At 39.9% G+C, this 22,979-nt stretch overlaps 1 protein-coding gene across 2 annotated transcripts in view; it reads right to left on the reverse strand.

The window, feature by feature from the left end:
- itchb (itchy E3 ubiquitin protein ligase b) overlaps positions 1-22,979 on the reverse strand; it is a 61,933-nt gene that overhangs the window by 13,000 nt on the left and 25,954 nt on the right. For both annotated transcript variants that reach the window (XM_079802597.1, XM_079802598.1), the window contains 8 exons: positions 22,676-22,760; positions 22,190-22,318; positions 16,475-16,547; positions 16,265-16,336; positions 9,398-9,486; positions 5,666-5,825; positions 5,388-5,521; positions 5,096-5,236 (listed from right to left, as the gene is read on the reverse strand). In XM_079802597.1, the coding sequence (XP_079658723.1) occupies positions 5,096-5,236; positions 5,388-5,521; positions 5,666-5,825; positions 9,398-9,486; positions 16,265-16,336; positions 16,475-16,547; positions 22,190-22,318; positions 22,676-22,760 (883 nt within the window). The remainder of the gene's footprint in view (positions 1-5,095; positions 5,237-5,387; positions 5,522-5,665; positions 5,826-9,397; positions 9,487-16,264; positions 16,337-16,474; positions 16,548-22,189; positions 22,319-22,675; positions 22,761-22,979) is intronic.

Genomic DNA, 22,979 nt, shown 5'->3' on the forward strand with positions numbered 1-22,979 from the left:
AGGCCTACAGAGGCTCTTTTAGGTCTAAAACAGTTTGGATAGTTGTTAATACAGCGTTCCCACAGCTTGGTTAACTTCAAATTCAAGAACCTTTCAAGGACTTTCCAGGTCCAGCTTTTTTTTTTTTGTATTTATTTTTGGCCATATGACAGAGGTCTGATATTCTATTTGTCATATTTCTGTTTTGCATAAAACTGAAGAATATTCGGTACATCCTATACTGTATTCTAAAATGATCTGATATTAACTTTTGCATGGATTTTATTGAAAAGAGCTTAGTCTATTTTTGCAATATTTCACGGTGTGTGTGTGAAACGCTGAGGTAGTGGTTTTGTGCGCGCGTGAACATCATGGCAAGATGTTCACCTATTCAAAAATAAGGTTTGTACGGTATAAAAACCATTACGCCTATGGAATGTCCTCACATTTCACAAAAACAAACGTGTGTGTGTGTGTGTGTGTGTGTTCTATCCCAGTGCACACTGACTCATGGGGATATAGAGTGTATACACAATATACATATTTAATTATATAGCACCTCATTGCAAATATAAGCATAATATTTTAGAAAACTTGTAATACATTTAAATCAATCAACAGGAAGTATGGTGTATCTTTTTTACTCTATTCACCTGAGGTATCTTGCCCAGTGTTAATTTTGACAGCAAATTTTGATTTAGTTTTAGTCATAGTCTTTTGACTAAAATGCCATTTAGTTTTGGTCATATTTTAGTCACCTGAATTGTTTTTAGTTTTAGTCGACTAAATCTATTGAGTTTAGTTAAATTGTAATACATTAAATATTTAAGCATTACATAACCGACTGTCACTTGAACTGACATTGACATAATTTTGTTTTTGACATAAAAAATACACGAAAGAGCTCAATTCACTTTGTCGTCTGTTTCTATATAGTTTTTATAACTTTGTATTTCTGTTTTAGTCAGGCCATATCAGGTTAAGCTTAAGCTTCAAATAAGTTAGTTTATTTATTTTTTAATTTCAGTTAACATTTATTTAATTTCAAGAAATTAAGATTTTTTTAATAGTTTTAGTGAACTATTATAACCCTGACACTTTATTGAATATGTGTCAAATACTGGTCTTTCCTCCTGACTATGAATTAAATGGGAATGAAATTAAATACAGTTTATTGTGTAAGCAAAAACTAATATATAATCCGTGACTTTTAATGATAAACAAGCTTGAAATACACCAGGACTCTTATTTTGAAATGTCTACTCTATTGCAGCTGCAGGAGCTCATTCAAGTTCAGGAGATAAAATATGCATTGTTACAAGTGTCTAAAACATATTACTATATAAACATGGTAAAGTTAACATTGTCATTACTCATCCGCATTAGTTCAGAAGCGCAACAGCGTGTGTTTTCCAGCGGTTAGATCAGCATCTGTGACACAGGACATCAGTTCTGACCCCATCTCTTCCCTAATCCACCCTCACCAACATCTTCGTCTCGTTTTTATTTGTTGACGAAAATGACAGTTGATTTTCGTCATATTTTTTTTTTCATCCAACATTAGTTTTTATTTTGGTTATCGTCTCGTTTTCGTCAGAGAAAAAAGGCCGTTGACGAAAATTATGATGAAAATTATTCGTCAACGAAGTTAACACTGCTGGCCTTAATTAAATTATATGTTACTCAGAGATGGACATGTTTGGCTTGTCAAACATATTATATTCAGCTGTCACGAATTCGTTGACTTGAAAAGCAAGTTCTTTCCTTCTTTTTTTTATCAGGAAAGGAGTGGTTGATGCACAAAGTTGTTTTTATTGTCTCTTATAACAAAAAGCTTTAATTAAATCTCATTTAAACTAGGGCTGTCAATCGATTAAAATATTTAATCGCGATTAATCACATTTTTTTATGAGTTAACTCGTAATTAATCGCAACTTAATCGCACATTTTTATCCGTTCTAAATGTACCTTAAATTAATATTTTTCAAGTTTTTAATACTCTAATCAACATGGGTATGGACAAATATGCATGCTTTATGCAAATGTATGATTATTAGTGAAACCATACTCAACAGAGCATGAAGACTAAACATGTATCAAAGGTCATAGATGCTTGCAGTCTCCTCAGAGTCCCTTTGCAAGCATGCAACAGAAAGGAACCCTTTATCCAATATATTGACCCGCGTTCTGCTTTCTATCATACCCTGTGGATGTTTGTGATTATGTAAGACGCACGCAAATGCACCAGGGGTCAATAGAATAGGGATGCGCGGTATATCGGTACTGGGAAAATACCAGTATATATTTTATTTCAAACGGTACAATATCATAATTTTGCTCATTTCGGTATATGCTGCTGTTCCGAAGTTCACCGCGCGCTACCCAAACTGACGTGAAACCGGTAAATGTGGTGCCATAGAGGAACAAAATGAATACAGCAGTTGATTCTCATTCAACGCGCCCAAAACTCATTAATAAAGAGAGGATTAGACGTAAAATTTGGAATTACTTTGCTCGTATAAGACATTAAGAGATCGACAGGTGAGTGCATCATTCAAACAATATAGTTAGACATTTATTTTCTTTTAACCCTCGTCAATGCACATAAGATCGTATTGTTTAAATATCATGAAATTTCCAGCGTTCGTTTCAACCAGTGATGTTTAGATTTCACAATATTTGCACGCATACTATTGCACTATTTACATTCGCGAAAGACATAACCGACTGTGTTTATGTGACGACTCACTAAAGATGGACATTTTTGACATCATTTTGTGTGTATTTGACTAAGGAAAAACAACTTAATTTGGAAAGGCTTGTGTGTTTTGTTGTTGGTATGAGCGCAAAGAAAACTCTCTTAAAGAGCTCCCATCCCATGTATTATGAAATGCAATAAAATCGCTTGCATGTTCAAATTGGCAAGGTTTAAAAAGACGTGGGCAGTGATTTCCGTCAGCTCTCCCGAAATGACAGTGAAAGTGTTGAATCTGAGCGCGCAGATTTCTCTAGTGTAGGTGCGAAGTCTTTTAAAGCCAGAAGCAATTTGCACATTTTGAGAGCTAGAGAAGGAGACGCGCAGTATTGCTGAAATTACTTCTCACAAAATAGTTAACAAATGCCTGATTTGATGTGATAAATCTTTGTTGATTAATTTAATAATAAACATTTGCGATAATTTCCCGCTTCATAAAACCTCAAACTTGCGAGAGTGAGTAAAATTATGCGCAATACCCGCATCAAAATTCAGACCCTGTATGGTATCGATTTAATATCGGTACTTCGGTATTAGATTGTGGGACCGTACCGAAGACAACATTGTGGTATCGAGCCATATTCTACAATAGAATCAAGTTCTATTGCACTATTGCGCTTCTATTGCGCTTCAGGTGAAATTGAGAACCCATGTGCTCAGACTTGGACTGCAGCAAACGCGTTGAATGTAAAAACGCCCTTTTCTTTTATTTCGACCTGGAGCTAAACAGAAAAAATGGTAGCTTATGTAGGCTTTAATGTCACTTGTTTCAGAATAGTATTGTTAACCCTTTTCTTTCCCTATTTCTGTTTGCTGCTGCATCCTTTACGTCTATGGCTGCTCTCGATTTCTCCAACTACGGGCTAGGCCACGGATCAAACAGAGAATGCGTGCTGCGTTAATTAAATTAGTGCCGTTAAAAAGAAGTTGCGTTAACGCGTTAATTTTGACAGCCCTAATTTAAACCCATGAAAATGCATATTCTGCTGTAAATAATAGTGAAGAATCCCTTTTTTAAATGGTTTAGTGATGCACCGATCATGATTTTACATGGCCGATACCGATTTTTTTCAATAAAACTGGCCGATTCCGATTTCTTTTTTTTACACAATAAAAGTACGAAAGTATACATGAGCAAGATGTTTATTTGGTATTTAACAGGCTAAATTGGCTTTTGGCTAATGAAAACAAGTCCTCAATCTGAAATTAACAGGAAATTGAATTGGAAATTAAAAGGCTGAAAGGTGAAATTAAAGGCAACATCTGCATATTCTGCAATCCAAACAAAGATGTTACTTAAATCAGCATTTGTTTTTAAATTCAGTGTAAAGAAAAAAAGTCTTTACTAGTGAAATTAAATAAAACCAAAGTATATAATTGTTCCAAAATGTTAAATCAAATAATGTTTAGTGCAACGAAAAAAACTAAGATGCTACAGCATTTTTAAATCAAAAATTTAAGTCAATGCCATTTTAAGGTAAAATAAAAATGATCATCCTATACAGAACTGATAGTATTTCATTTCTAAAGTGCAGCATGTTCTTCTTTAGGCTACAAAAAGAAGTATTTCGGCTTTTTCACAAGTTAGTTTGTTTCGTTCTCATCCGATCCAACACGTAAGAAGCTGAGCTGAACAAACGCTCACGATCTGCGCTTGTGCAGGCGGAGAGGTGAGCTCGCTCAACTTCAGCTTGCGCAACTTCAGCTCGCGCAACTTCAGCTTCAGCTCGCGCAACTTCAGCTTCAGCTCGCGCAACTTTAGCTTCAGCTTCAGCTTCAGCTCGCGCAACTTCAGCTTCAGCTCGCGCAACTTTAGCTCGCGCAACTTCAGCTTCAGCTTCAGCTTCAGCTCGCGCAACTTCAGCTTCAGCTCGCGCAACTTCAGCTCGCGCAACTTCAGCTTCAGCTTGCGCAACTTCAGCTCGCGCAACTTCAGCTTCAGCTTGCACAACTTCAGCTCGCGCAACTTCAGCTTCAGCTCGCGCAACTTTAGCTTCAGCTTCAGCTCGCGCAACTTCAGCTCGCGCAACTTTAGCTTCAGCTTCAGAAAACCACGCGCTAGAAGCAAAAACCGGCCGGTTCCGGTTTTTAGCCGGTCAACCGGTGCGTCCCTAAAATGGTTTGTTCCATTATCGCCCCTTAGCAGATTTTGACTAGTCACGTTTTGGAACAGACCCAGTGGGACGGCACTGAAATGAGGAAACCAGACTGAGCTCCTTCTATATAAACTGAGCACTAATTTGATAATGGAGTATAATGAATATAACCCTGTAAAATAATAACATCATCAGCCGTCCTAAAGCATCCAGAGGGCTTAATGTGTGTCAGTTTGGTGTTTAATGTGAGACTGAGAGACGGCACCTGATGTACTCCTCCTTGTTCTCTTCTGTGACCTGGAGGTTCCCGCCATCCGGCTTCAGCTCGTGAGTTGACACCTCACCCAGGATCTCCTTATCCACAGAGAAATACATCTCCAGACCGCACTCCTCGATGTTGTTATCCCTGACACAACACACACACACACTTTGAGAGGCGTTCATGACAGAAATCAAATTACGCTCATTTTCGGTTTATAATGACACCATACATACAACAAGAAAAGACTCAGGAAGTCCTACTAGCTCATAGCAGGTAAAGAAGAGGGTAAACTGACTTGATCCAGATGAGGGAGTTGTAGAACTCCGGGTCAATGGACTCCAGGTCTTTCAGAGCCCAGGGCTTGTTCAGGATGCGCTTGTAGAACGGCAACGAGAAGCCTGTGTCGATGAACTTCCCGTGAAACAAGGCCTACAGGAATCAGAAACAAATAACATGTTAAGATTTTTGCCTTTATAAAGTTCATGAACGTACAGATCCAGTTATGAAACCAAAAATAGCCCCACCATTTGGAATACAATCTGACAATGAGCAGATATGGCAAAACAACATTACCATGGCAATGAAGCGTCCAATGAACTTGAAGTATTTGAGGTGGTCGGGGTTGATGTAGGAGGCGGGGTTTATCTGGAGGCAGTAGTTGTCTTTGCCGGCGTACTCGAACAGGCAGTACATGGGGTTCAGCACCTCATGAGATAACAGGAAGAACCATTCCCTGCACCAAACGCACAACAAGCATTATTTTAGAGTATTAAACCAGGTCTACGCACAAGTGATGGTTAAAAACTACATCTGTTTCCATCCACGTGTTTTATGCACATTTTGGAATATCATTATATGGATGGAAATGGCATAAATGCGCATAATTGAAAAAAAAACGCACATATAGGGCCCTATCTTGCACCCAGCGCAATTGACTTTGTACACTGACGCATGTGTCATTCCTATTTTGCACCCGCGCAAAGCGCGCTTTTCCCTCCACAGAAGCACGTCGCTAAACTAGTGAATGAACTTGCGCTCCCTGGGCGGTTCAGCGCAAAAAAGGAGGCGTGTTCCGGCGCAAACAATCCCTGGTGCTATTTTGCTGTTCCATTAAACAATTGCGCCACTGACCAGAAAAAACCTAGTCTAAAGTCAGTGGCGCGTTGCGCGTTGTTCATTATGCTATTTTAAGGGCGCATGCTTGACCATAATGTATAGCGTGCACAACGCGCATACACTTTGCTCATGTAATCTACACAGATGCAACAGTTATTTTTGCAAATCATAAATTGTTACACTAAAAAAAATATTAACACATGAGATGACGGAAATCATTGTGGTGTGCCACGAAGATGTGTAAAAATAGGCATAAATCTAGCTTACAAATGATTCAGGCTAATTGTAATAATTAAGGATAAGACCTGTTTGCCCAATAGTGGCAAGACATATATGTATATAAGGACATCTGACAAATTGGTTTGTCCGTCAAGAACCAGGAAAAAAAATCGACTGAAAAACTGAAAAAACTGAAAGACTGAAAAAAAAAGACTGTGAAATCACCTTTACCATAATGTACAACATTACAACTTCACTTCTCTGTCTTTCACTGCTCTTACAAGAACATCAGTCTCCTCGGCTGTGAACCGCTCCTGGCGTGCGCCTGGTAAATACGCCATAATAATAGCAATCCATAATGGAACTTGCGCACCTGCTTTTAAAGGGAATGTTGGATGACGCTCGGATTGGTTTATTCACGTTACGCCCAAACCACACCTATGAATAATGAAGCTACTTCAGACCAACCCATTTTAGATTTGCGCCGGGCGCAAGAGCCATTTATCCCGCCGGGAAAATAGCAACAGCGCCGAGACCCGCCCACAAAGTTACTTGCGCTTCGCGCTTTGACACTTGCGTTTCAGATCGTTAAAATAGGGCCCTAAAAAAAAAACCTATGCGCTCAAATGAGATTAATAAACATGCGCATAAACTACAATGGAAACATATTTACAGAATAAATTCCTCAATGCGCATCATAAAATTACACCCACAACCTATATGGTAACACTTTTTGTGTGTGTGTGTGTGTGTGTGTGTGTATACACACAGATCAGGCATAACATTATATATATAACACTGATGATCTCTTCATTAGTGGGTGGGATATATTAGGCAGCAAGTGAATATTTTGTCCTCAGAGTTGATGTGTTAGAAGCAGGAGAAATGGGCAAGCGTAAGGATTTGAGCGAGTTTGACAAGAGCCAGATTGAGACGGGTCAGAGCATCTCCAGAACTGCAGCTCTTGTGGGCTGTTCCCAGTCTACAGTGGTCAGACTCTATCAAAAGTGGAGGACCAGTGGAGAACCGGCCACAGGGTCATGAAGGACCAGTGGAGAACCGGCCACAGGGTCATGAAGGACCAGTGGAGAACCGGCCACAGGGTCATGGAGGACCAGTGGAGAACCGGCCACAGGGTCATGAAGGACCAGTGGAGAACCGGCCACAGGGTCATGAAGGACCAGTGGAGAACCGGCCACAGGGTCATGGAGGACCAGTGGAGAACCGGCCACAGGGTCATGGAGGACCAGTGGAGAACCGGCCACAGGGTCATGAAGGACCAGTGGAGAACCGGCCACAGGGTCATGAAGGACCAGTGGAGAACCGGCCACAGGGTCATGGAGGACCAGTGGAGAACCAGTGGAGAACCGGCCACAGGGTCATGAAGGACCAGTGGAGAACCGGCCACAGGGTCATGGAGGACCAGTGGAGAACCGGCCACAGGGTCATGGAGGACCAGTGGAGAACCGGCCACAGGGTCATGAAGGACCAGTGGAGAACCGGCCACAGGGTCATGGAGGACCAGTGGAGAACCGGCCACAGGGTCATGAAGGACCAGTGGAGAACCGGCCACAGGGTCATGGAGGACCAGTGGAGAACCGGCCACAGGGTCATGGAGGACCAGTGGAGAACCGGCCACAGGGTCATGGAGGACCAGTGGAGAACCGGCCACAGGGTCATGGAGGACCAGTGGAGAACCGGCCACAGGGTCATGAAGGACCAGTGGAGAACCGGCCACAGGGTCATGAAGGACCAGTGGAGAACCGGCCACAGGGTCATGGAGGACCAGTGGAGAACCGGCCACAGGGTGATGAAGGACCAGTGGAGAACCGGCCACAGGGTCATGGAGGACCAGTGGAGAACCGGCCACAGGGTCATGGAGGACCAGTGGAGAACCGGCCACAGGGTCATGAAGGACCAGTGGAGAACCGGCCACAGGGTCATGGAGGACCAGTGGAGAACCGGCCACAGGGTCATGGAGGACCAGTGGAGAACCGGCCACAGGGTGATGAAGGACCAGTGGAGAACCGGCCACAGGGTCATGGAGGACCAGTGGAGAACCGGCCACAGGGTCATGGAGGACCAGTGGTGAACCGGCCACAGGGTCATGAAGGACCAGTGGAGAACCGGCCACAGGGTCATGAAGGACCAGTGGAGAACCGGCCACAGGGTCATGGAGGACCAGTGGAGAACCGGCCACAGGGTCATGAAGGACCAGTGGAGAACCGGCCACAGGGTCATGAAGGACCAGTGGAGAACCGGCCACAGGGTCATGAAGGACCAGTGGAGAACCGGCCACAGGGTCATGAAGGACCAGTGGAGAACCGGCCACAGGGTCATGGAGGACCAGTGGAGAACCGGCCACAGGGTCATGAAGGACCAGTGGAGAACCGGCCACAGGGTCATGAAGGACCAGTGGAGAACCGGCCACAGGGTCATGGAGAACCAGTGGAGAACCGGCCACAGGGTCATGGAGAACCAGTGGAGAACCGGCCACAGGGTCATGGAGGACCAGTGGAGAACCGGCCACAGGGTCATGGAGGACCAGTGGAGAACCGGCCGCTGACCAGTCAGGGTGTCCATGCTGGTTCAGGAATGCTTTGAGGAGCACAACAGTGAGTTTAAGGCGTGGTCTTGGCCTCCAAATTCCCCAGATCTCAATCCAATCGAGCATCTGTGGGATGAGCTGAACAAACAAGTCCAATCCATGGAGGCCCCACCTCGCAACTTACAGGACTTAAAGGATCTGCTGCTAACATCTTGGTGCCAGATACCACAGCACAGCTTCAGGGGTCTAGTATTGGCAGCAAAAGGGGGACCAACACAATATTAAGAAGGTGGTCATAATGTTATGCGTGATCTGTGTATATATACATATACACACCCAGGAAATAGGAACATCATGTGAATATTTTCATTTTAGACAGTCTTAAGCCAAAATATCCCAAATATTTGAAAAATGAAACCTGCCTTGCCACGCCTCCATAGTCAAGCCCCTCCTCCCCGGGGAAGATGATCCACAGCCTGCGGCGGAGATCCTGAGCGCTGAAACTCATGATCTGTGCAGGAAACACCAGAACAACTCACAGACTCGAGCTGTGCGGACGCCTGAAGCATTTAAAGAAATCACACGCTCCACAGCAACAGGTTAAACCTGCCTCTGGATCAGAGCGTCTGTCATACATACAGTCAAACCAAAAATTACTCACACACCACATGTCATTTTCTACTAGTGGGTGCAGGACACTATAGTTCATTTATGTAAGCGAGGAGAGAAAACTGTGACATATTATACCCAAAACGTCTTCATACCAGTAAAACTCATACAAATTTGGGCCCGAAATGATTCAGACACTTTGACCTGAGCATGTTTTGCTTCAGTGTTTTTTCTTTAATTGCTAATGCGACCTTTTAAACCACAGACTGAACAAAATTAAGCATTCCTTGGTCATTGGTTGACCTAAATTGGTATTACCGGTAAGCCCCTCCCCTCAAGAGTTGAGTATGAGTTGCACTGGGACCGGAACTCGGACATCTTTAGGTTTCAGCGCCATAGAGAAACACTGGAAAATCCGACGCTCTCATCGGTTTGATGGTGTTTATGGTCAAACGATGTGCCTGAGGGACTGTAACTCCGCCTCCAGGTGTCCTGAGAGGATCTTCTGGTTGTCAAACTCTCTTTAAAGCTACACTGTGTAACTTTTTTAGTCTATTCTTAGCTAAAAACACTTAGTTCTTTCAAAAATATATGTGCTCATTAATGTATATTTACTTCTTTCAAGTAATAAAGTATTCTCGTAAGTTTATAATATGCCATTGAAAATACATAAGGTAATGGGATCTAACGGTGGTCGCCATGTTGCCCCTCCATCTTGAAAGTACATTAGCCAAAGAGGGACATACCCGTAAATTCAAGCTTCGCTTTTCGCGTTTTAACCGGTTTTAATACTCGATGGCACTGTACAAAATTCTCTGCCTCGCGCATGTGCGCGTCAACTTGTTCAGACTTGTCTGGTGCATGTGCAGAGAGTTTTCATCTCAGCGGCTCCAGTAACAGAGTTATACAGAGATTTCCTGGCTTGTTTATTCCTCAAAAGTCTGTTTTTCCTTGTGTGGTATTTCTGTGCGTTAATAACTCCGTAAGTAATAATAGTTATTGTCATTGTAGATGTATTTCAGAGTGTGTCATTAGAGTGTGTCGCGTAATTCAGTTGATGTCACCTCAGAAGTATTTTTGTGTCAACATACAATAGCGTAATGCTCACCTATTTGAATAATCATTCAGTTATTTTGTTATCAACAATGTTTATTCGTTTATAGAAAATATTTGCTTGTAATGTATGTTGATGGAAATATGTATCAGGTCTGATCGGCATATTAACAATTGTTAAACAGAGCGCACTGCAGTGCTAACGTTAAAGCGGCGCACACACTTTTGTAATCCGACACCGCTTGTTAGCAGCAGCAGCTCCGCTCCTTTTAATGCAGCTGCATTTAGCGCCTATATAATGGTACAATAAGCTCTGGTTTACGGTTACATTATACAAATGTAACTTATAAGTATAGTTATACAGTTCTTAACTGTGTATGTATATTTACCATCCTTATTTGTTCTCTCACAGAAACCACATTTATGTACATATCCACACAAACCTGTTTATGCCTTGCAATTGGATGACTGAATAAACATTACTATCATCAAAGTTCACTCTGGATTAGCTGCAGTTCTTTCTAGCCGAATAATTAGGCCAGTTGAGTTCCAAATATCCCACAGGCACCGTGTCGAATGTGGACGAGGTCGAACTGGAAGCCATGTTAATCTTGGACTAAATCGGCCACCGTAGGAGTTGAAACGAAATCGGAATTGAGAGGAACAGAAACTAAACTTCACTGGATGGTCATACACCGTTTCACCACTAGATGGGGGAAAATATCACACAGTGTAGCTTTAAGTCACGATTAAAGTCCCTGCTAACTAGGGTTGGGTATCGTTTGGGTTTTTTTCGATTCCGGTGCCAAACCGATACTTTTAAAACGGTTCCGGTGCCTAAACGGGGCCTGAACCGATACTTTTTTTTTTTTAAAAAGGCCACAAAACGAGGTGGATGACATTAAATGGCTTTTATTTATTTATTTTTTATTTAAATTGAACCATTTATTAAAAGTTTAATGTATACTTAAATGTATGAATATAAATAAATACAAAACACAATTTACTTATTTACAAATTATAATTGACTTATTTACAAATTCACAGTAAAACCTAAGCCACCTAACCCAACTACAACAGGCCTAATATAACTCTAAATTACAATAATAACAGCAGAGTCTGTATTCTTGCTCTGCTACTAACCAGCTTCCAGCTTCAGCTCTTTTTTGAAATATGATCATATTCTCTGGCTAAATATTTTAGAACGCATCGTCTTAATGTTTCCATGGTGACGCGTCATGTTTCTCACATGACACACAGCAGCCGCAATAGCGCTGACAGCTCAGCTGAATCAGGTTTATTTCGTTTTTTCTTTTTATTCAAAATATTCACAAACTTCTTAACTGTGTCACGAACTATCTGATGTTCAAATGTGTGAGTGAATGTGTGTTAGTTGATCTATAAAGCGCAATGGGCGGCGCCATGTTAGTTTGCGCCTCAGAATCGGATCTGTCGGATTTACAACACTTGAGTTCGTTCTCGTCTCACAAAATACATGAAAGTAAGTGACCAGTGAACTGGAAGAAGAATAGAGTAAACTATATAGTTACTGTATAATGTGCATGTATCTGATGTGAATAAAACATGTAACCTTAGTCAAATTATAATCGTCTGAAAGGATTGTCATTGCCGCTTTCATAGACATCAGGGTGTGTTTTTTTGCTAGTACTTATGAACATTTAAATGTCTGAAACCTGAAATAAACATGATGTGGTTGAAAACACTGAATAGTTGTCATGAGATGTGGTTGAAAACACTGAATAGTTGTCATGAGTTGTGATGTGACGAGCGCTGAGCGTCTGTCTCTGGCTCAGCCAAAGCGCGAAAGCACGTTTGAATTTTGGCACCGAAATGAGGAACCGAAATCTGCGTTCTGATTCGGTCCGGTACATACCGGTTATATAAGTACCGGTGCCATATTGGAACCGGATTTCGGTACCCAACCCTACTGCTAACGTACAAACCGAAATAACTAACGGTTCTCACGTCATGTAACGTTAACAGTGTAGGTCAAAAACTCATAAACGAAGGTCTACTGGTGCGTTCTGGGATGTTCGTGTTTACGACATCATGTGCGTTCAATTCTGTTTGGTCGGATCAAGATGGCGGTGAGTACCTTTTTTTAATGAATTTCACGAAGATACAGCAAGCAGGGTTCCCACTCTTTCATGAACACCAGATTCAAGGACTTTTTAAAGGTCCCATGGCATGAAATTTTCATTTTATGAGGTATTTCAACATTAATATGAGTTCCCCTAGCCTGAATATTGTCCCCAAGTGGATAGAAATGTTGATCGGTGTAAAACCGAGTTCTGGCTGTCTTTCTCTGCCTTTGAGAAAATGACAGGCCAGACGAGCCAATCCTGAGGTCTCCTGCTTTGACGTCCACACAGGAACGGTTTCCTCCCTTTCCCCCGCCCAGAGAATCTGGCACGCCCATGCAAACGCTATATTTGTCCTGGAGAGATCATTGCTTGTGAACGAGTGAACTGGCAGTTTCTCAGTGTTTGGATGTACAAATGAAAACAGAAGTCTTTCTTCAGTTCCTTCTGATCTGTGATCATTGATTTCTGATGTGTAGCTAATTATTTATTATTCGTGCAATTATTTATTATACCCGACAGAACAGTGTTTTCGTGTTTTCTATCTTGTGAGTCAGTGTTTTTGTACGTCCTTGTCGCGTCTATCTGTTCTAAAATGTGCATACAGTATTTTCTGCTCAACATCAGCAGTCACATCTTTAGAGATAAACTTCACACACGCCGAAGCTCGGCCTTCAACATCCCCGACCCCCAGTACTGCATCTGGCCCACAGCGGAGGCACCAAACGCGGCGTGAGATTAAGCAGAAGGAGGGTAAGCGTGAGGGTATCCGGCTAGGCTAGCCAGCTAACCCCACAATAAACTGGATTACATTCGATTACTGCTGTTGTGTCTTTGTTTGCGCTGTGTAACGTTACTCAATGCGCATCACTGACGCTATTCATATGATTGGAACATATCTAGAAATAATGCTATACTCAACACTTACTAACTCGTTCATCTCGCTGTAATGGTACTTTGCATGTGTTACAAAGTTGGTAATAATGATGAAGACGGACTCGGTGTGACTGGGACTCGTGTTTATTCAGAACTCTCAGATACAAACACAATAAACTCGCGCAGACTGACAGCGCTCTCATAACTCAGTAGTTACTATAAATAACTTTGTTAGCAATCGCTCCGTCTCCGTGATGTCCGGTTCGCGAACGAATCATTCTTTTGAATCGGTTCTTTTTAGTGAACCGAACCAGTTCACCAAATCGGACTGAATCGTAAACGGTTCGCGTCTCGAGTCAGCGCTGATCCATCATTTACTAAAGTTACTAACTTTCTGACATGAGTGACAGCCCCTCCGACTAGAAATAGACTAATAACCTGAAGTATATTCTAGTAACTACAACAGTTCACCCTGAACTGAGACATGCTGAGAGAACTGATGAGAAGTGAACACAGGTCCATCATCTCTGGCAGACTCGTGCCTGCTCGTGCCTCGTTAAACCACGCCCCCTCCGCTCATTTAAAATGCAAAGATGTCAGCCAATCACAACAGTGGGCGTTTTTCCTGAAGTCTCACAGCAGACACGCCTCTTGAAGCAGGGCATTCAGCCACAGGGCAAACAGCAGTATAGAAAAAATGCCTTTTATTTCTAAATTATGACATTTTATGATGTAAAAATCATACTAACAATATAAGTACACCTCAGGAAACACTATAAAATAATAGAAAAATGCCATGCCATGGGACCTTTAAAGCACCTTTTATTTTAAATCAAGCACAATAAATACAATAAAGGTGTGTGTGTTACTGCCAATATATCAAACACCTACTGTACCTGTGTCTGTCATTAATGCAGTAATGCTAAGGCACACACTGACAACTAAAATATAATTTCCAATGAGGAAAAATTAGCAATTTTACAAAATCCAGTGAGGAAAGCGGCTGGTGTAGAAGAGCGAGTGAGTTAACGAGAGATGCAGTTTGCAGCTCTTATTCCTGCTTTTAACATTTATTTCACACTAGTTTTAGTTTTCTTTTTTATAAATCATTACTTAATTAAAACATCAAAATATAGAGATAATATTGTATGCATGGATTTTCCAAGTAAATGAAAAGATATGGACAAGTTAATTGTTAGGCATTAAAAATATGCAAAATTATTTATCAAATCAACTGTACATGTACCTTTTAAAAATCTATTTGAAGGCTTTTAAGACCTGCAAACATATATTAATAAACATATATAATCGTTGTCGTAATAACGGCCCATTTCAAATGTTTATTTTTATTTTTTGAGCGGTGATGAAATATTGCTCTTGTAAATACTTGCCGGCATTTCAGTAATGAAAGTCTAGATTTTTAAAATGCATCTAAATTACAGCAAAGCGCAACCGTACGGTGGCCTGCAGGGGTCAAAAAGGATATAAACAGTACATTTTGAAGAGATCTCATCTTGAAAACTCAGAGATGTGGATTCGGATGCCAATTAAATGACCACATGACCTTTGGTGTTTGTCTAAAAACTGTAGGTAATTGGGCCGGGGATTTTTACGCGTACGGTGGGAGAAAAACACTGACATTCTGGATTCAGACGGCAATAAAATCACTGACTAGCCCCTGACAATAATGAAAATACCTTACGACCCCACGAGAAACAATTACCCGCAGAATAGGGCTTTAGACAGTAGATGGCGCTTATGGAACCGCAGAAATATATTGAGATATCTTCCTCCAGTAATGCGGTTTTGTTCTGGCTTTGGCAGCGCATGAAGGCCGATGTTTGTAATAGCACACGCTACTCTAACACAATGCAGTTCATGCTTAATTCAAGCACTTTCAAGGACCTATGTTTGTTTTTAAGTACTTTCCAGGCCTTGAATCCATGTGTCTGAAACTCAAGAACTTTCAAGAAGCGTGGGAACCCTGAGCAAGGTTTGTTAACTCTGCTTATAGAAAATGAAGAACAAAGAAAGCGCATCAGCTGAGTTTTAATCTTTTACGTTTTTAATTCATCTATGAAGCCACTGTAAACTGTATCGTTATATATTAGGCTAATTGTTATGCTAGCTTACTTTGTTGTAAATGACAAAGCCTGACAGTGTCACTGATAAATATCCGTTATATTCAACTACAGTTGCATCCACTGATTCCGCCATGTTTCTCACTGACACGCCTCCAACTCGTTTATTAATTTATACTTCATAAACCATCAGTAAAGTTTGGCCATCAATCGGGACGAAGTATCCGCTACAATCTGTGTCCAAAAACATCTGAAAACACTGACAGCTGTCATTGTAAGGCCACTCGGTTTGTTTGCCCGGGTTAGCAACAGTAACTAAGGGGGGCGGGGCTTACCGATAGGTCATTTGTGGTGTACTTAAATTTGACAGCTGACTGTAATCCATTACATCCCTTTCTATCAAAGTTATCTGACATTATCAAGACAAATTTGTTCTGACACAGTTGAAACCATTTTCTAAACTATAGCGAATAAACTGTGAGAAAATGTTTTGGTTTGACTGTATATATGGTTTAACAAAGGAAAAAAGCACCGTGGTTTTACCCTAGCCCTGGTTTATTTTCAGTACCTGCTGGAACGAGTCTTCAAACAGCGTTTTGCGGCTGACGTTGATCTTTATGTGCTGTGGCATCGCTAGTTGCTATGATGAAAAATGAAAAACAAACAAAAAGGTGATTAAGTCAAAATATCTATTTTGCATTATCCGAACACATGTTTGCTCAGTACATGATTTGTGTGTATCTATCCATAACAACATGAAATCTGCAGAAACCCTCACCTGACACCAGAATTTGAAGTACTGAACTTTGGCTTTGAAGTCTCGTACGTATGTGATCTGAGGGCCGTTCTCACTGAGGGGAAGGAAAGAGAGAAATACTTCATTATACAAAGAGAATCAAAGATTAATGTGTGTTAAAACTGCTTTATATTTTGTTCAGGAATCCTCCTAGCTTGAGTCACCACACCACTGAATCTACCTTTTTTATTAGAGCGCTTGTGTCAATTTAATGTGACACAATGACACACTATTCTGTAGTCCTCACTGGTTTGCACACACACAGTAATCCATTTGAGTTCAGAAATGAATTAAACAAGTACTCAGAAACCGATTACTTTCTAAATCGGTCAGTGCTGCTACTCATTTTCAATACATTTATTTATTGTGATGTGGGTTTTGTTGTCTCCATCACCAAATGACTTCAGTCAAATTGATTTGCCTACTAAACCTTCCTAGTCACTTCATAAACTGAACCCAGAACAGCTGAAACCCAATCCTGATCTAGATGGCGTGAGCCATCTGATGCTCGTGACGGGTAATGCTGATGTTTTTTGAGAATATTTTGTCATCAAAAGCATGTCTGACATTCCTCTGACATAGAGGATCGCTTTGCACCTTAAAAAACACTATGTAAATCAATACACACATTCTCCAGCTGGACAGCGAGAGGTGTGTTTGCGCTCTCTGAGCTGACTCATCAGGGATGATTACAATCGAATACGGTTTCACACACACAAACCGGCTCTTCCAGTTACACACCTGAGGTCATGATGAACACACTGTCCTGCCTGAAAGAGATCATTGTGCACCTCCAAGCTCAATCAAATGGACATGCAATAGGAATCTCTCAGGCCAGCCTCAAGGTCATAAATCACATTTGTGGTTTTTACTAGGGCTGTCAATGGATACATTTTTAATCGTGATTAAATCGCAGACTTTGAGCTTTTAATTCCGATTACATCTCAGCCTTTTGATTACATCGCAGACTTTGAGTGAATTATCGCAGCTAAATCGCAGGCTTTTGAACAATTAAATCGCGACTTTTGAGTGATTCATTCCCAAACTTTAAGAGATTAAATCTCAGACTTTGAGCGATTAATCACAATTAAATCTCAGACTTTGAGCGATTAATCACAATTAAATCTCAGACTTTGAGCGATTAATCACAATTAAATCTCAGACTTTGAGCGATTAATCACAATTAAAACTCAGACTTGAGCGATTATTCGCAATTAAATATTAGACTTTAACCTCTTAACAAGCGCCCCATTTTTGAGAATTCTTTGAAAACGATATACCCAAATGAAAATGTCTGCAGCTCTTAAACCCTATGGTCTATATTCATAAACCTGGTCTTATTTTAAACTAGACACTTGAAATATTGCTACCCAAGAGTCATAATAACTCAAAGTAATATGGGAACAGAGTAATATACATGTAAATATACATGTAAGTGACTCACGTTTTTTGTTTTTTGTTTTCACTTAGGGAAAAAAATATTATAATTTAATGTTAAGAGCCTGAAAATAACTTAAATATAAAACTGAATGTCTAATCATGTCATGATTCAAATATGAGGATGATTCTCTCAGTAATGTGGCTACTGTGAGCTTTTATATCAAGAAAAGTCTAGGCGTCATTTCAAAAAGGCCATTTATTTCAGAACATTTGCTATTGTAAAGAGTAGTTTTCCATTCAAATAAATCTGCAATAAACTGCAATATACTACTAATTATAATGGATAAACAGTTACTGAAAAACTAAAGCAACTATTTACAGAGATTACAAAGTGTAAAAAACTCATTTAGCTGATGGGAAGCGTCAGTGAGAGACTGCGCGCTCCACTGCAGTTGCGCCATGGAGAACGCGCAGCCAGCGCACAAACAGTATTCACCAAAGCCTACTTACGCAAACTGCGCAAGATAATGCCTTTTGATTGGTTACTAAGTCCATCAATCAAACCTTTGTTGGAAAGGCATTGGCTGGGCACCGAGTGCCTTTATCCAACGAAAACCATGGGCGCAATGATTGACAGCTCACCAAGCCTGTAAGGCACTTCCTCTATATGATGCATCCCAGAAGAGTCTCTGATTGAAGGAGAGAGACGGGGGAGGGTTTAAAATACGTGGGAGAAACTATTCTAGCAGGGGGAGTTTGCCAGACACGGAATAGAATCGATATTTCATTGAAAATGGACATGATTGATCACGCTAACTCAAAACTCTCTTGCAAACAACGGAGGATTTTTAGTTTTTTCCCTATTTTTTCGTTGTTTTGGATTAAAAAGTGGGATGTATTTTGAAGAATGGACTCTTACACAGAGATGTATGCGGGTGTTTATTGGATTCGTCCGATCTGATCTGAACGACAGGAGATGAAAGATGAGTAACGCTGATATTATGCTAATGTTTACATGGACGGTCCTTTAGCGTTTCATTTAACCCTTTCCTCTCTGGTGTATTTATTGCAAAAACAAGTTCAGAACATGAATCTTGAGTGTTTTAGCTTTCAAATGATGCATAGTTTGTGATAGTTGATTGAATATTTTGTATAAAACGAAAGTAAATAAAAGTACACACCCCCCCACTTCCGTCAACCCCCCCGCCCACAAACCGGTGCGGGTTAAGAGTTAAGGGGTTAATCACAATTAAATATTAAACTTTGAACGATTCATCACAATTAAATATTAGGCTTTGAATGATTAATCACAAATAAATATTAGCCTTTGAACGATTAATCACAATTGAATATTAAACTTTGAACGATTAATCACAATTTAATATTAGGCTATGAACAATTAATCGCAATTACATATTAGGCTATGGACGATTAATCACAATTGCATATTAGACTTTGACCGATTAATCACAATTAAATATTAAACTTTGAACGATTAATCACGACTCAATATTGGGCTTTGAGCGATTAATCATAATTAAATATTAGGCTATGAACGATTAATCACAATTGCATATTAGACTTTGAACGATTAATCACAATTTCATTTTAGACTTTGAACGATTGATCACAATTAAATATTAAACTTTGAACGATTAATCACAACTCAATATTGGGCTTTGAACGATTAATCACAGTTAAATATTAGGCTATGAACGATTAATCACAATTGCATATTAGACTTTAATCGCAATTTCATATTAGACTTTGAAAGATTAATCACAATTGCATATTAGACTTTGAACGATTAATCACAACTCAATATTGGGCTTTGAGCGATTAATCACAATTAAATATTAGGCTATGGACGATTAATCACAATTGCATATTAGACTTTGACCGATTAATCACAATTTCATATTAGACTTTGAACGATTAATCACAATTGAATATTAGACTTTGAACGATTAATCACAACTCAATATTGGGCTTTGGACGATTAATCACAACTCAATATTGGGCTTTGGACGATTAATCACAATTAAATATTAGGCTAAGAACGATTAATCACAATTGCATATTAGACTTTAATCGCAATTTCATATTAGACTTTGAAAGATTAATCACAATTGCATATTAGACTTTGAACGATTAATCACAATTTCATATTTGGCTTTGAACGATTAATCATAATTGCATATTATACTTTGAACGATTAATCACGATTGCATATTAGACTTTGAACAATTAATCACAATTACATATTATACTTCGAACGATTAATCACGATTACATATCAGACTTTGAGCGATTAATCACAATTACATATTATACTTCGAACGATTAATCACGATTACATATTAGACTTTGATCGATTAATCACAATTACATATTGTACTTCGAACGATTAATCACGATTGCATGTTAGACTTTGAACGATTAATCACACTTACATATTAGATTTTGAACGATTAATCACGATTACATGTTAGACTTCGAACAATTAATCAGAATTACATATTAGACTTCGAACGATTAATCACAATTACATATTATATTTTGAACTGTTAATCACAATTATATATTAGACTGAGGGATTAATCACAATTAAATATTAGACTTTGAACGATTCATCACAATTAAATATTAGGCTTTGAACGATTAATCACAATTAAATATTAGACTTTGACCGATTAATCACAATTAAATCTTTGGCCCCATTTACACTGCATGGTTCAAGTGACCCAATTCCGATTTTTCCCTCTCATGTGGCACAGATCGGATATGACCTGTGAACGTGTAAGCAGGAAAAAAACGCATGAATTCCGATATCCTCAGATCGGATTCAGGCCTCACTCATATGTGGTAATAAATCTGATATGTTTCGGATACGTGCATTTTTGTTAGTTTGTCATGTTCTGACAATAAGAGTATAGTTTAAAACCCTAATTAATAGTGTACAATTTTCACTCAGGAACAAAAAACTGCCTTTAAACTCAAAAGAAATAAAGATTTATTGTGATAATCATTGATGTGAAATTTTTTTATTGTGATATTTGTTTTGGCCATATCGCCCAGCCCTAATTAGTCTGATTGTTTGAATGCATTCGCGTACTGGATCATTGGACTGAAAACTTTCCGAAAAGTTTAGTGGCTTAACCCTCAGAGCCCGACGGCATCGCCCACGACGTCACACGGCACCTCCGATAAATATCTATATTATTTCATGAAACTTTTATCGATTTTCTTACCGTTTTTTCCAGCAGAAAGCTAACGAGCTAGCCATCACGGGGGTGTCTTTGTAGCCTTTACAGAAGGTTTTCTATCCAGCCTGGAACATGTGCATCTTTTTGGAGTTGTTCAGCAATAAATCAAAACGCTTACATCCAAGATATATCCACTTGATGTCCATAATTTATAAATTTTCCGTCATTTTTGCCGCTAGCGCGATGCTAGCTGCCATTTTGGATGAGGGTTTGACCAATGACAGGCTGATCCGTCATCCACGTTGGTGTGCGTCATTACGCATGAACCACAGCTCTGTTATTGTGGAGAGAGAGAGACGCACGGCTAGTGTTGAGGAGAGAGAGAGAGAGACGCGCTGCAGTTTTTAGTAGTTTTGTGGAGAAAGTTTGAGGAGAAGTTCCTGATAGGAGCTGTTTTGAGGCTTGGCACCAGTAAATATCCAAAATCCAAAGAGGCCAAAAGCGCCTGGACTTTTTTTGGAAAAATGTAAATAGTTTTGGTTCTGTATAAGTTATCATGTTTATTCCTGAGTTCCAGGACTCCAAAGACTTGAACAAACTGTTTTCCAGAGGAAATATGCTTAGCTTTTATTTATTTGTGTGTGTTTTCAATAAATATTTGAGTGATTCAATTTCCGTTTTATGTTTTCATTTGTCTTTATGGTCCCATAACTTATTTTACATTCAGGTGACATCAATGCAACACACATATACTGATAGTGCAACTTGTCTTGAAAAAAAAGAGGTGTGTCAATTGTCTGTGCACAACAGGGTTGATGTTTTACAAGCTTTTTTAGTAAATAACACCAGGCGGAAAATTAATTGTAAAAATACCCTTAGGTCTTAAAGGGTTAAAATGATTTGGGTTTGAATGCAAATGTCCGCCCAGCAGGGTTACAGGTGCTTGTAGATGATCAAAGATCTAACTGTGTGACGTAAATTTTCTTCACGTGCTTCAGTCATTTATTTGGATTCAATTATTTATATTAATTGCATGCATTAACATCAACAGCCCTAATTTCAACACAATGGTTTCATGAGCATCTATGCTCATCAGTAGATGTGCACTTACAGGGAGGATTTCCCAGTCCGCGGGTCGATGTAAGTGGTGGTTCTCCGGTTGTGATCCACGAAGTAAGGGATGCCATCGACCGTGAACCTCATCTCCCAACCTTCAGGCAACGCCTTCTCATTTAGCAAACTGCACAACACAGAAAGATTCTTCAGACTTTTTATGAATAATCAATACTTCACTTATCCAGTGCAAATAAAATAAGGACCTTGAACTGAAACAATGTATTATTCATGTATTATTTTGGATATATATTAACACCACAGACAGAATCTATCACATTTTGTGGAACATTAACTCACAGATCAACAAGAAAACTTCAGAGTCATTCAGAGTTATTATTTTACACTACAGGTCCTTCATGTCCAGAGTGCTTTATTGTGTCTCTCTGTAGTTTGGCAGTTTTAGATGCTTTGCAACTTGTGGCTTTAACTACTCATTAGTGAGTATTAAACGTTCAGATGAAAAAGATAAAGAAGATCTGACCCTTGAGTGCGCGGGTCCTCCCACTGCGTCGCTCTGGTCGGGTGATGAACGAAGTAAACTCTGCCAGTAGAGTCTGTTCTCTTCTCTGAGAGAGAGAGAGAGAGAGAGAGAGAGAGAGAGAGAGAGAGAGAGAGAGAGAGAGAGAGAGGGAGATATACCAGGAAGACAGTGAGAAATAATGGAGCCAAGATGTGATTAAACCTCTGAAAACTTTGCCTCAAAAAATAAATAAAAAAATCACTCAAAGCTATTTTCAGCATCTGAGCTATTTTCACCAGCTGGTTTGCACGCAGCAAGCGGTTCT

Source organism: Gobio gobio (genome assembly GCF_949357685.1).
Source record: "Gobio gobio genome assembly, chromosome: 21".
Lineage (NCBI taxonomy): Eukaryota > Metazoa > Chordata > Actinopteri > Cypriniformes > Gobionidae > Gobio > Gobio gobio.